This window comes from Hippocampus comes, unplaced genomic scaffold (assembly GCF_001891065.2).
Source record: "Hippocampus comes isolate QL1 unplaced genomic scaffold, H_comes_QL1_v1.1 scaffold9, whole genome shotgun sequence".
NCBI lineage: Eukaryota > Metazoa > Chordata > Actinopteri > Syngnathiformes > Syngnathidae > Hippocampus > Hippocampus comes.
The window spans coordinates 6,644,802-6,658,961 of NW_017805275.1; the positions used below are offsets into that span (position 1 = coordinate 6,644,802).

The 14,160-nt window shown below is 41.4% G+C and overlaps 2 protein-coding genes across 2 annotated transcripts; both read right to left on the bottom strand.

Annotated features, from left to right (window-relative positions):
* Window positions 1–32: 32 nt before the first annotated feature.
* c1qtnf2 (C1q and TNF related 2) lies at window positions 33–3,817 on the bottom strand. Its single transcript, XM_019870028.1, has 3 exons — window positions 2,438–3,817; window positions 2,041–2,298; window positions 33–1,278 (listed from the first exon to the last, which is right to left on the bottom strand). Coding segments are annotated over exons 1-3 (861 nt in total). The 5' UTR covers window positions 2,439–3,817; the 3' UTR covers window positions 33–676.
* Window positions 3,818–3,931: 114 nt separating this feature from the next.
* On the bottom strand, window positions 3,932–12,006 carry slu7 (SLU7 homolog, splicing factor). Its single transcript, XM_019870024.1, has 15 exons — window positions 11,871–12,006; window positions 11,531–11,693; window positions 10,231–10,384; window positions 10,065–10,145; window positions 9,809–9,973; window positions 8,939–9,004; window positions 8,722–8,853; window positions 8,160–8,257; window positions 6,676–6,743; window positions 6,396–6,535; window positions 5,156–5,317; window positions 4,977–5,078; window positions 4,801–4,878; window positions 4,463–4,585; window positions 3,932–4,381 (listed from the first exon to the last, which is right to left on the bottom strand). Exons 2-15 carry the CDS (start codon window positions 11,683–11,685, stop codon window positions 4,202–4,204), a joined length of 1,704 nt encoding a protein of 567 aa, XP_019725583.1. The 5' UTR covers window positions 11,686–11,693; window positions 11,871–12,006; the 3' UTR covers window positions 3,932–4,201.
* Between the last annotated feature and the right edge of the window lie 2,154 nt (window positions 12,007–14,160).

Sequence of the window (14,160 nt, forward strand, 5' to 3'; positions counted from 1 at the left end):
AAGAATTGAAAAAAAAAAAAAAAAAAGAAAATGTAATTAAACTTTTTTATTTCGCTTCTAACATTCAACTTTGTCATGTTATTATTTTGCAGGGAAATAGCCAATAGCTTGTACCATTCAACTTTGTACAAGTATTCAATAAGTACAAAAAAAAAAAAAAACAGCATGACAAATGTTCAACTTTTGGGGGGAAAATTTAAAATAACAGGTGTGAAAATGGAACATTCAACTTCTTGACATTTTAAATTTATTACTAGTATTATTTTTTTATATTACACAGCCCTCTGCCATTGACTGAAATGCTTATCAAAGTGCCTTCTGGCTCCCATTGCAAATGTCTCAGGTCATCTGTTTTCAAGGTTTGGTCGTGATGTTCGCAATGAGTGCCCGAGGGCACCTGGACGTCAATTTCTGTGGACAGTAGGGGACGGTGATGAGAAATTCAGATTGATGAAAATGCATTCCTCTTCTTTCTGCTTATTTTATGAATGCAATATGTATCTAACTACCGTGTCTTAGACACACGAGGGCGCATAAAACATATTTTTGCAAAGAATATTTTTTTCTTTGAATTCCCCTTTAAAAAACAGGGATAGAGAGATGTAGAGAAAAGAATGGAGAAAAAAACCCCAGTCAATTGAAATACAGTATCAAGTGTCATCAGGTAAATTAACACTTATGGATCAGCCTGATCAGCATAGATGAGGAAGCCTGTGAAGGTGCTGTCAGTCCAGAAGGGGTCAAAGAAGAGTCCATTTTGCTCTGAGTAAAAGATCTGCAACCAGACCTGGTCCAGATGCTGCAGGTGGAGGACAGTGGAACCGGACGCCACATCGTGGTTTCCCGTATTTGCATCAAACGTCTTAATCTTGTACTGTCCGTTGTGCACCAGCCCGATTGCAAGGTGCTTGTTGGCCACGGTGATGTCATAGGTGAAGTAATAGACTCCAGGGATGGCGCACACAAACTTCCCGCTGCTCGCATTGTAGTGATTGCCCTCGTTGATCAAGATGCGGCTGAAGCGAATGGGCGTGCGTTCTTTGGGATAACTCTTTGACACGGCCACCGAGAAAGCCGAGCGGGCGTGTGTGCCACAATCGCAGCCTCCCGCTTCTCCTCTATGACCCACATCCCCCTCATCTCCTTTCTGGCCCCTTTGTCCTGCTGGCCCCGGTGACCCCCGTTGGCCCTTTAGTCCCCGAGGTCCAGCCTTGCCAATGAGGCCCGGGCGGCCTTTTAAGCCTGGTTTGCCTGGATTTCCGGGCCTGCCGTGATCACCTGGGGAAGAAATAACAAGAGGTGTAGCTTTTTATAAACATCGGGTAGCATGAGTAGGTATATACAGTTGCGAGAAAGATAAACTTTTTCATAATGTTTGTTGACAATAGATGCCAGGAGTCACTGACTGCTGATGTGAACTGAAACAATGATTGCGTTTGTAGTTTAGCAAACAAGCCAGTTGGCTCACCCCATCTCCATAGCACGCTATCCATTTCAACACCAATTAATTATCCACTCCCTCAGTCATCATATTAGGATGCATCAATTTTCACCACATCTATGTTTAAATCAACTTAATTTACCTCATGCAGCGTATATTCTCCCTGTGGCCTGAAGATGGCTCAAATCATTATCTAAGACATTTTAATGATGTTCCCCCCCCTCCCCTTTGTCATATGATATGGAAGTTTTTGTTTGTTTACTTTTTTAAACCAATGCTGCTACCAGAGACATTTTTAAGTAACATGCATCTGTGGAATAAGCAGCATGACTACAATGTAGAATTAAGTATGCAATACAGTTAGTAAGTACTGTACATTATCCAAACAATGAAAAAAAAATCACAATAAACATCAGATGTCCGTTAGAAATTGGGGATTCATAACAGACATGTATCATGAAAAACAAATATTCATTGCTGACGCCAAACAGCCTACTCTGCTGTTGCTACGGACTCTTGTTTTAAGCTTCCAGTACCTCCTTTATCAGGGCCCCGATAAATGGTCAGCAGGAAACAACCCGCCCCCAACTATTAAGTACCTCCATCTCCTTTTTCTCCCTTCTCTCCATCCTGCCCATCTGGACCGTCCTTCCCAGGTGCACCCATCGGCCCGATTGCCCCGGGTGATCCCGGGGCTCCTGGATTTCCCGCAGGCCCCAACGGGCCCGGCAGGCTACAAACCAGATTGGAAGAGTGGATAGTGATGTTGCGTCCTTTCTTGGGTGAGGAATAAATGGACTGGCCGAGGACCACCACGAGCAGACAAGTCATCATACACACATGAAGCACTGCGGCCACTGAGGAGTCACAAAAGGATTGAGAAAATGTCATTTAAGACCAACTATTCAGTGCAGTTTATAAAACATGCAAACTTAGGCAGTTCAAATGAACTGAGGCTATATTCAGTGATTCTCTAAAAGTAGTCAACAAACTCACTCGTTGAAAATGATGGGCTCTTTCACCACACTCACTGTCTGTCTTCTGCATCAGGTCGCAATCGGTCTCTCATGACTTTTTTTCAATCATCAAATCAGAGCGTATTCATTCGGAGAAGCGCTGCAAGGAAATGTGCAAGTCAGTGACTCGCAGTCTATAACATCCGCCCAGCTATTCAGCCTCTCGAAAAACAACAAATGCTTTCACCATGACGTCATTAAATTCAAGTCAGAGCAACGGTTTTGCACAGCTGAAGTCATTATGATTTAGAACCAAGAACTGCATGAATGTAAAATAGAAATGATTAAACTTCAAAGTTTCAAATTCTTCATGACTGCAACAGGGGCATAAACAATTCCGGAGGGATTTGTCAGTGTGATACATGGTCCAGCTGTTGGGGGGAATGGGCGTGTCGGTATACCACCGTATTCACATTGAACTGACACCACATGAACAGAAATTGGAAACGCATGTTCAGAAATTAAAATCAATAATACAGAACATCAGATTAAATCCAAATACTCATCACCTTTATCTTCAAAAAAACGAGCCGGTTGAAAAAATATATACATTGCTAAGGTCATATTCACCATCGACCCTGTGGCTTTGCAACAGAATGTAACCAAACGAGAGCTGAATGAATCAGTCAATTATCAAATGAATCAATAATGCTTTGAGATAATCGATTAATCGTTTCAAGACCTATATTGATTGAGATCTGTCCAAATCCTTGGAATTTCAACCTCGCAACATTAAATGTTCTCAGATTTCTGTAGTCCTTCATACAAGCAGACTTGTCTTTGTGTTGAATCATTAGAAAACATTTACTTTTTTCCTTTGGGAAAAAAAGGCCTTTTCCTGTCCTGTTACAGAGCAAACAAGTCACAAAATATAATTCGTGTTTTTTTTTTTGGGGGGGGGGGCATTTTCTGCACCGTCAGTGTGAATTAATGTCTTCTTTTTGAATAACGGGATTGAAATTAAACGTATTTAAATCCAGTTCATCAATTGAGGAAATAATCAACAGATTAATGCATTATTAAAATAAACGTTAGTTGCAGCCCTCAACCAAACTCGACTTTTTCCAGTCAATAAATATGTTGACAATGGTAAAATGGTGAACTAGTGATTCGCACTTTTGCCTCATAGTTCTTCGGTTCAAATATTGGCTCCAGCTTTCTTGGAGTTGGTGTTTACTCGCAGAGGTTGGGTTGTTGCATATTAAATGAGCTGAAGGCTCCAAATCATTCATAGGTGGAAATATGAGTGTGACTGGTTGTCCACTGTACATGCCTGGCGACCCGCCCAAGATGTACCTCACCTCTCACCTCCGACCCACCGTTCACTAATGAAGATAACAGCTACGGAAAATGGACAAAATGTGGTGTGAAAAATGTCACAATATTTAGTGTTAGGTATGATAAACGTTTCAGTTCTTACCTTGATTGTCTTCCCCTGAAAAGTTACAAAACATAAATAAAAGTAAAATATATACAGCAAAGTCGTTTTATTAGAAAAAAAAGCATAACACTATAATTATTTTTATTTGACTGTAGTTACTGTGGGGGCAGTTTTGTATGAATGCAATCTAGTTAAAAAGAAAGAAAATGTGTCTTCCATAGTCCTGGAAATGCCCAATCACGTGCGGTCGTTTGTGAGACTGAATTTGAGTGTATTGTGTGAGACACTGTTTCACTGAGCAACAGCTCCGGCAAAGCTCCAGGCGAAAGTTTTGCGGGGGCAGCAGCGGAGAAGAGGGAGACGTCACTGTCCAAGAAAGGAAGCCATAGGATCATCTGGCCGACAGCGTTTCATGCGGAAGGCCTCGATCTCCTCCTCAGTGGGGGCCTTGACTTCCTGCAGGCTGTGGTACGGCCTCTTCCTTTCGTCCAGCTGCATCATTGCTTCCACATGCTTCACACGCTTGTCTTCTGCTTCCAGAGCCTGCAAAGACAAAATGGGTCAGCAAAATGGAAACAGTGGAAAGCGACGGGCAGTACGCCGTGGATAAGCAAACGCTTTTACCTTCTTCAGCTTCTCTTTCTTTTTCTCTTCATCCTCTGAATCACTGTTGTCGCTGCTGACGTGCTTCTTATTCTTTTTATACTTCTTTTTCTTTTTCTTCTCTTTCATTTTTTCTTGGTGCATCTGATGGTTGCAAGCAATGACAGAACAAGGGGTCGATTTTGCTCATCGGGCTCCATTCACAATGTCGAAACTTGTCAGGACACATTGCTCTTTTGGCACATTCATATTTTTTCTTTCATTTTAATATTTTTATGATTGTGAGAAACCCCAAATGGAAAAATGAAGATTCCATTTCAATTATTAGCTCAGGCCTACTTAGTATTAGTATCTCATACCTCCAGCAGAGTCTTGGGCTGCTCTTCCTCTTGCATTTCATTCACACCGTCTTCGAACGGAACACACTCAGAGTTGCTCTTCAAGATTGAAAAAAATAATAATACGTGAGTAACAAGGTCAACGTGCACCAGGAAAAAAAAAAAAAAAAAAGCATGGTAGTGCCCTCAGCACTCACAATTCCAATGCAAGCATCTCCTGTGCAGTAACTTTGTTTGACCATGGAGTGGCAGCACTTGTATCCCCAGAAGCCATCCTTCCAGTAGGAGCCCCAAATACACTGAGCAGCACAACATTTTGGTCAAGGAAAACAGAAGCCAGTCACAATCCCATCAAAGCATGCTCGGCCATCCTTACGGTGTGATTGTTGATGAGTACGTCTTCTTCATACTTGGAGCGAGCCACAGCTTTCTCGAGACCTTTCAGGACGGCGCCATGACGAGAGTACTCCACGTAGTCTTCGGTCTGAGCCAACAGCAACTCCCGCGGGGGTGCGTCCAAGTGCTCCTGGCCTCCATACTAATGGACACACAAGAAACAGTCATGCAACAACACCAACTGAACATCGTCTTTTGCTAGGATGATCATTATAGTGGATTTTTTAAAATACAGGAAAACAGTTTTGAAATGCTAGAAACGAAAATTTGCGAAATATGGCTTGTTTAGCAATGCACTTTTGGTGCTTCTCAATGATCTGAGGGCTGACTTGAATTTTGCGTTTGGGTCATTTCATTGTGGTGCTAATTGATGTTGGCCTTTACAAGACCAGTTGTTCAGGTGGGAGCTCCAAAGTCTTAAAACCAATGTTACACAGAATGGGGAGAGTCGTGTAATTGCCACGCAAGTTAAATACAACAAGAATAGGCTTTGATGCAGCTACTGGCTTCCCCAAAATTATTCGCTCCCACTAACATTTCCAATTCCATCAATGCAAACCATGGTGAAAACCAAAGATGCAATAATATCACTTTTTAAGACTGAACAAGTATTTACATTTGAGTACTCACAGATACACTCTGTCCCGACAATTGATAATGGCATTACATCTTGAAATAGTGATGAAAATCAAACGCTAATCAAATATTATTCAAAAACAAACTTTTTCTCAAGCATAGCATGTTTCACTCAAATATAGTCATTCGTACGGTGAATAACTTTTAATTCTGTCAATACAACATGACAACACTAACATAGCAAAGATTAGAAAACAAAAAATGTTTCTCACAAAGTGGTGAAAAACTGTCAGAAAACAACAAAACTGGAACAGGAATGCATGGCATTACCTGAAACAGAGCTTCATTTGCACAACCCACAAACAACAGCAAATTAGTTCAATGGCTAAAATGGCACTTTTAAAGATGTCTCCACCTATGACATTTTGCAGAACATAATTTGCAGTCACCTAAAAATAAGATAAGATTTCCTTTATTTGTCCCACACAGGGGCATCAGTTTCCTTAAACTCTCTCCACACACATGGCTGATACACACACAGAAATTGGGGATATTGGTAAATCCGGCCCAAAGTATTTTTGATGTCGCTCTGTCTGAGCAATTAATTTAGACACATTTCCGTAGATTAAATGCAAGCAGCGTACCCTCTCCAGGATGCTCTCCCTCTGTTGCTCTTTGAAGTCTTCTTTCTTGACCTTAAAGGACCGATGAAGCAGCTCCAGCTTGGTGGGGTCAGCTTGCAGATGCACTTCAGAGCCCCTCTCGTAGGCTTCCCAAGCGAACACTAGCAGGAGAACGCATTAAAACACTTCAGGAGGCCGTAGATATGCATGACATCAGTTGAAATTAACGCTCACTGATGTGGCTGTTAATGTAACTACTGTTCATGTTCGCCTGATTATTCGAGGTTTCTTTGTGACTTACTTTGTGTTTGAGCCATGGTGATGGTGTCACCACTATAGCGGGCAAAGTTGTCTCCAGCATATCCCACTCTGTAAACAAAAGCCAAATGGAATATCACTGGGTATCAACTGAGGCTTGAAGCAATTCAACACCAATTTAACTTTTTTTTTTTTGCCGTTGAAGACCATACTACAACAACACATCTTCCGCGTTGTAGCATCTCTACATATAAGTATATAGATTTGTATTCAATTGGCCGATTAATCGTTTATTGGAATTTCATTCTGTCAAATATCGGGATCATTGGTGATCTCAAAAAAATCCACGTCAGTCGGGCCCTTGTAAACATTAATGCAGCACAAATCAGTGAGATGAAATCGGTTGTAGCTTAGCCTTACTAACATGATGTTAGCCCTGTGCACCCCGAGGATTGGGTTCTGTTAATTCGGACTACTTTCGAATTTGTGGCTAGTTTATTATAATGGTGACAAGTACGCCCATGACCAGAGCGTAACTTCTTAAAGTGTGTGTGTTTTTTTTTTTTTTTAAATCTGTTACATGACAGTGCTGTGGACTAAAGAATATAAAGGAGCACTGGTGCCAACTGTGCTCCAATATACAGTAAGGTCTGTAAGTATTTGGACATTGACATCATTTTCAGCATTCCAGCTCTGTGCAACTCAACAATAGAGTTACAAGGAAACAATCATGATCTGCTTCAAGTGCAGACTTTGACCTTTAATTTTAGTGTATTTACATTCAAATCAGGTGAATGATGTTGGAATTACCACACATTTTATATGTGGCTCCACCTTTTTAAGAGACCAAAAGTAATTGGACAATTGGCAGCTCAGCTATTCCATGACCAGGTATGTGTCGTCCCCTCATTATTACACTTATAAGGAGCAGAAAAAAAAGGCAGAGAATTAATTTCAGTTGTGCTATATTTATTTGGAATGTGGTGAGGTTATCTTTCAATATGAAGGCCAAAGAGATGTGCAACTGTACCTCTTATATTTATTGATGATGTGACTGCTGACAAAAAGCAGCAGAATGAATTTCAGAGTGTTTCGGACAAAATCATCCGCTCATATTGGGCTAAATACTTCAAAACTCATTGGATGGCACTTCACAATGCAGATGGACAATGACCCAAAGCATGCTGCGAAAGCAACCAACAAAAAGGCTGTTTATGCTTTTTTCTTTTTTTTTAAATTAACGCCTGTGGTATTTGACAGAAGAGATGATAAGTTTAAAAAGAAATGTATTTATACTTTTTTTTTTAAAAGTACATTTTCATTTATGCTAAACACGTCTCATGCATCATGAATGGCTGATTCCTTTATTTTAGCTTTATAATTGAATACCTCACTTCTTTTTGTACTTGTAAAAATACCTGTCAAGTTCCTGAAGGTTTTATGATGACAATTGGTTGAGCCTAAAATGAAATTATTTCATTTCTTTTAAAGTATTTTCGATGTTCAAGTCTTATTTCAGTAACTTACTCATCGGGGTTCATGCCAGTGCTGGAGTACGGGTTTTCTCTCATTGCGCGGGTTTTGGGATCATAGTAGGCAGAGTTTGGATCCAGATTCCTCAAATACTGTGGCAAACAAAAATTCATATCAATATCCATCCATCCATCCATCCATCCATTTTCCGAACCACTTTATTCTCATGAGGGTCGCGCGCATGCTGGAGCCCCTATCCCAGCCATCTTTGGCAGTAGGCGGGGTACACCCTGAACTGGTTGCCAGTCAATCGCAGGGTGCACATAGACGAACAACCATCCGTGCTCACACTCACACCCAGGGACAATTTAGAGTGTTCAATCAGCCTGCCAGGCATGTTTTGGGGAATGTGGGAGGAAACCGGAGTACCCGGAGAAAACCCACGCAGGCCCGGGGAGAACATGCAAACTCCACACAGGAAGGCTGGAGTCGGGATGGAACCCACGACCTCTGCACTGTGAGGTCGACGCACGAACCACTGGACCATCGGGCCGCATGAATGTACATATAGAGGATTATAACAGTGATATAAGCACATTGGTCAGGCGCCTCTTACTTTAGCTGTGTCTTCCCTGATACGCAAATTCCGGACAGTGATTCGTCTCTTGGAGTCGAAGTTTTGACCGGGCATGTCGATATCATCTGCGTATTTATCTTCATCCTCATCCTCGCTGTCATGTTCCCGCTCCTACAGAAAAAAAGATACCACATATCAAATGTGCTTTCCATGGTTAGAACTTAAGGTCGTTGTCCAGGGGGTCCAGAACGCTTACCGATTGGTCTAGCTTCCCTGAAGCCAACTCATCCTGAAGCTTGTGAGCCTTCAGTGTCCTTTTGGCCTGCCGAGTGAACAAATAGGACATGATCAAATAATCGCTTAAGTCAAAAGAGATGTTTGTGTAGATTGATGCAGAAACGTGCATCTAATGTGAGCAAAATACAATTTGAGTTACATGTAGCAAGGCATAGGTCGATTTTGGCTTTGACAGTTCACGGTTTTAAAATGTCAAGCTTTCAAAACCTGCTAAAACTGTCCATAATTAGCTTTTGCGGGTTTTTTTATTTTTATTTCCAAGCAGGCCACGTTTAGCTGCAATATAATCGGCTGCTTGCAGAGACAACAAAACGAGTCTGATTTTTTTAAGTTAATGATTGGCCTTCAAATATGAGAGGCCACACACGTTTTGTTTTTTTTTCTCCTTCACGGCTGAGCAGAGAGGGGAGAGGTGAGCAGTTTCAGCCCACACAGAAAGAACAGGAGAGGGAGGGAGATGAGCGAGAGCAACTAATTACACTGATGACTTTTTGTTATGCCGATCCAGCAGCAGTTAGCCCCCTCGGGTCTGTTCTAAACGTAGCTCACCAGTGATTAACTAAGACAAAATGAAACTGAAGAATGTTAGTATTTCCTTCCTGATTTTAACAAGGTTTGCTTACCGTACCAAATTTTCTGTGTTTTGTTTTAGAAATATAATAGATTGTGTTCAATGGAGAAAAACAAATGTTTTTATTTCCCCGAATAGATATCAGAAAAGGACATTTTAGAGTTATAAGTTCAAGACCATGATATTTTTGTTCCTGGTTACCTGAAATTAAACTTGATTTCTCATACAGTCCACCAACAGTTAAGTGAAACTTCTTACCAAATCCACTTTGGCATACTCCTCCACTATGCGCTGGTGTTCCTCTGGGTCGTAGCCATTCCAACGATCTCTCTTTCCGTCGTAATCCAGTTTGAGTTGCACCTGAGAATGTTCATCTGGTGCGATACCTGTACCTGTGAACTTTGCCCCGACTTTTCTAGGTCGCTGAGAAAAGAAAAGGCATCAATTAAAAGGTCATCGTGGAACAATTTACAATATCGCCTCCTTTGATTGAAAGACTGTTAAGTCAGTTTACCTCCAAACAATCTTTCTTCTTGTGTGTCATTGCGCCACAGTTTTCACAGGCACCCTTGCGGAATTTTGTAGCAAGAGTGTTCTGTTGGGAAAGTTGACATGAGTCAAGTCATTTAATTAAAAATTCTATTTGTCCTATTTCTAAATAGTGGCTTGTTTCTTCTCACCTCTTGCACTCCTCTTTTATACCATTCTCCAATGGCAGAATAATTTTCTTGAAGTTCCCTCTGTGGTCTCTGATGTTTAAGTGTGGGCCTTTTGGATGGGTCAATATACCACGGCACGGAGGAAATATACTGAGGGATGTGCGGGTTTATGTCCCTAGAAAAGTAGTGAAACAAAGAACACATGATGATGATCCGGACCAAAAGATGGTAATTTAGTTATATGATGACACACGATGGACAGAAAAGAGTTTGCTTTTCACCCCCCTCCCTCGCTCACAAATAAACAATCTTTTTTTTCAGGTTTTAGAAGTAATCAGTCAAACACAAATTTAGAGTTCAGTGTCATATGACTGTGATACAGCATGCTGGGCATCTCTGGGGTCTACTAGCTACAAATGAGGTAAAATTCAGAGATGATGATTCAGAGAAGAAGATGAGGATACCTCCTCAGTGCAGTTCAGTACCGTGTTTTGCCATTTTAATATTTATTGTTCCCAAAAAGTAGAGAATATATGATGGTTGTCTGTGTTGTGTGCTCTGTTTTTATGTCCAGAGCTCCGGACGTTGAAGTCACACATCTCACAACGGACTGCATGGCTTTAACACTGTTCTCCGTTGTTCGTCCTTGGGGTGCAGGCATCGCTATACTGCCAATATGGCTGCATTAAAAAAATGCACACAGGAATAGTCTCGTCGACATCCGAAGCTCTATTGCTGCTCTGTGCAGCAGTTGTTTGAAGGACGAGAATTACCATAACATCTTTGCTAATTGCCATGAGCATATCTATGGCATTTTGCATTATATATTAACATTAAGATAGTTCACCTTCATTAGATGAAATTAAATGGTTTAGTTTTATCTTGATTGTTTGACTCTCTCTTGTTTCGTTTAGTGGCTTTCGATACCACATTGTTTTCCGAACGATACCAGGACAAGTACTCTTGAGTACTCACCACGACCAAGAACCAAATACTACTAGTACTTTTGATAGAACAAATATCTGTTAACACAATTACAGGTAATCTTGAAAAAAGATACAGTATTTCTTTCAGATGCACATTGATTCTCCGATGCGTTAGTCCGCCACGGGGTGGCATCAATTACTGAGGAGGAATATTTAGTTGATGCTATTTATTTATTTATTTATTGCCTTATGTCTAAGTGGCTGGTATCATTCACGAGAACCTGATACTGTACTTTGTAATAAGGTCCGATCCCGTACAGTAAATGATTACTGTAGGTACACAAACACTGCTGAGAAACACACGAAATGTAAATAGTTTACTTGAATTTACTTACTTGCCCTCCTCGTCCACCTCAGCTGGAGCGTTTCCCAGCTTTCTCTGTTCCTCAAGTTCCTTCTTCTTCCTCCAGTCCTCCCGGGTCATCTTCTTGGGCTCATCCAGGTCCACGACGCCCTCCACAGCGGCGTTCCCGTTGTTCTGTTCGGTCATGACTTAACCTGCATCACGGCACATCGGTGGAACGATTCAGACTTCAAAAACATGCAAAAGTTGACCAGAAATATCTCCACACTGACGTAAATACGTGTATTTATCTTAGCTCAGTCGCAATTCCTTGACGATGGTGAAAGAGTTTATATCTCGTTAATGTTTGACAGACGAACTGGTTACCTTACCTAGTTATCTATCCAACACTTAAGACTCGATTAGACTCCTCTTTCTTAAAAAGGTTACATACAAAAACAAAACGCTAGCTTACAAGGATCACAAATTCAAGCCAAGGGAATTACGTCACAGTTTCTTGCTCTTTGTTGTGCAATCGTGACAAAAAGTTGAAGAGCGACATCGAGTGGAGGGGATGGTTAAGCTCAGTTACTGTTTCCTGGATGAGCTCAAAAGCGTCTGCTCCAATACAGTACTGTATACTGTACACTATATATATCAGTGGCGGATGCTGGTCTGTCAAGGAGGGGAAGTATCAGTGGCGGGCCGTGCATTTCAACCTTAGGCCTTCAGTGACGTCAAATACATTAACATAATATAGGCTCGTCAAGCAGCATGCATTCACAATTATATATATATATATATATATAATATCAGAGGCGATTGCTCTAAGACTACAAGGGAAGCTCAGCTTCCCCTAAAACGTCCAAAAAAATAAGTGATCAAATTCATGTGTGTACAAACAATTGTGTGAACATGTCATTGACTAAATATGCGCTACAACGCGCTCAACTTTTTTTCCGAATCAGCTTCTTATTACTGGTTACGCAACTCTTATTCATTCTCGCAACTTCACTGTGCTTTCAACTGTGTGGACGCTGGGCGTCGAGAGAGTTCTGTGTAGGTTGTCCCAATGCATTGAAACGAGACGAGTCATTAGATAATTGCTGATTTTGTCCCGCCCATCGGACGCTCAGCGTCTCTGGGAGTCTATGGACGGTGGGCGTTTATGGACTGGCCCGATGCTGGGCTTTTCTCCATGATGATTGGATGATCTGTCTGAGGCGGAGTCTCTTTTTGATTGACAGCAAAATGAGCCAATCACCGATCGTTTGGTGTAGGCCTTGTGGGAGCATTTTTCAATTCTTATTCTGTTTTGAGTTGAACTGGAGACGTCCGAGCGACACTCTTTGTTGAAAACGACTAGCGACAAATTAATCTTTTATTTCTGGTGGGTTTTATTGTTTTTACTGTAGTCGTAGGACGCTAGTTAAGTCCCTGGAAAAAACGCCTGGTTGGTATGACAGGGTCACAGATAATTTTCTTGAAAAGGAACGGAGAGTAGAATCCATGTATAAAAAATAAACGGACACATTTTATGATTTAGGCCAAAATTGAGCTTCCCCTCCTTGACAGACCAGCATCCGCCACTGGCTCATATAGATACACGTTGCAGGACAGTTGTGGTGTTGGTTTTTGAAAACGTAGACTTTATTTATGCTTTTAACATTCTCGACAAACACAGACACCTCAGCGTCCGACTCCGTGTCTTCTCCCCTCTAGTTCGACTCGAGAGGCGTTCAAAGACAGCTTCCAAAAACGGAAATTAATGATCACTCCAGTGACACTCAGAAAAGTACGGAGCCCCTAAGGGGACATGGAAGGCACAGACACCTCAGCGTCCGACTCCGTGTCTTCTCCCCTCTAGTTCGACTCGAGAGGCGTTCAAAGACAGCTTCCAAAAACGGAAATTAATGATCACTCCAGTGACACTCAGAAAAGTACGGAGCCCCTAAGGGGACATGGAAGGAAAAAAAAAAACTTTGCGAGATCTCGCAAAGTAATGCGAGATCTCGCAAAGAATGCGAGATCTCGCAAAGAAAGAATGCGAGATCTCGCAAAGAATGCGAGATCTCGCAAAGTAATGCGAGATCTCGCAAAGTATTCCAAAGTATTGCGAGATCTCGCAAAGAATGCGAGATCTCGCAAAGTATTCCAAAGTATTGCGAGATCTCGCAATCCTTTATTTATTTATTTATTTTTAATGCTCGTTGATGTGCTTCCGGGTCATCGTACGTCTCATCAAAACAACAATCATGGAGGGTGTTCAACCGTTCGTGAGTTTAATAGAATTTTACTTTGAAATTGGCTTAAAATACAAAGACATTAAATCTGTTCTTGATGTTAAATACGGTTTCCAAATAAGCGAAAGACATTTGAAGCGAGTGCTGAACCAAAGAGGACTATTTCGTCGGAAAACGTTCAATGACTTGGGAGTCCTGGTTGACTTCATTCGCAACCAATTGCAGCATTCCGGACAACTACACGGTTACATCAGTTAGCCTGATCAGCATGTCTATGTCCCTTACTGGTCAACAAGTTATTGTAAATAGGAGACAGGTTAAATCTGATACCTCCTTCACGGTTCAGAGAGGGTGAAAATTTTTTAACAAAAATCGCTTCCTTTACTCCCCTTTCAAACCATCTCTTTTCTGTTCCTAGGATTTTTACTTGTTCATCTTC

Excerpts from the sequence above, each read along its gene's own strand:
- c1qtnf2 (XM_019870028.1), bottom strand. Across the intron at positions 1,279-2,040 it reads GGGAGAAAAAGGAGATGGAG|GTGATCACGGCAGGCCCGGA; the intron begins GTACTTAATAGT and ends TTTCTTCCCCAG.
- slu7 (XM_019870024.1), bottom strand. The coding sequence starts at position 11,685 with ATGACCGAACAGAACAACGGGAACGCCGCTGTGGAGGGCGTCGTGGAC. Across the intron at positions 9,005-9,808 it reads AGTATGCCAAAGTGGATTTG|GCCAAAAGGACACTGAAGGC; the intron begins GTAAGAAGTTTC and ends TTCACTCGGCAG. Across the intron at positions 8,258-8,721 it reads TCAGGGAAGACACAGCTAAA|TATTTGAGGAATCTGGATCC; the intron begins GTAAGAGGCGCC and ends TGTTTGCCACAG.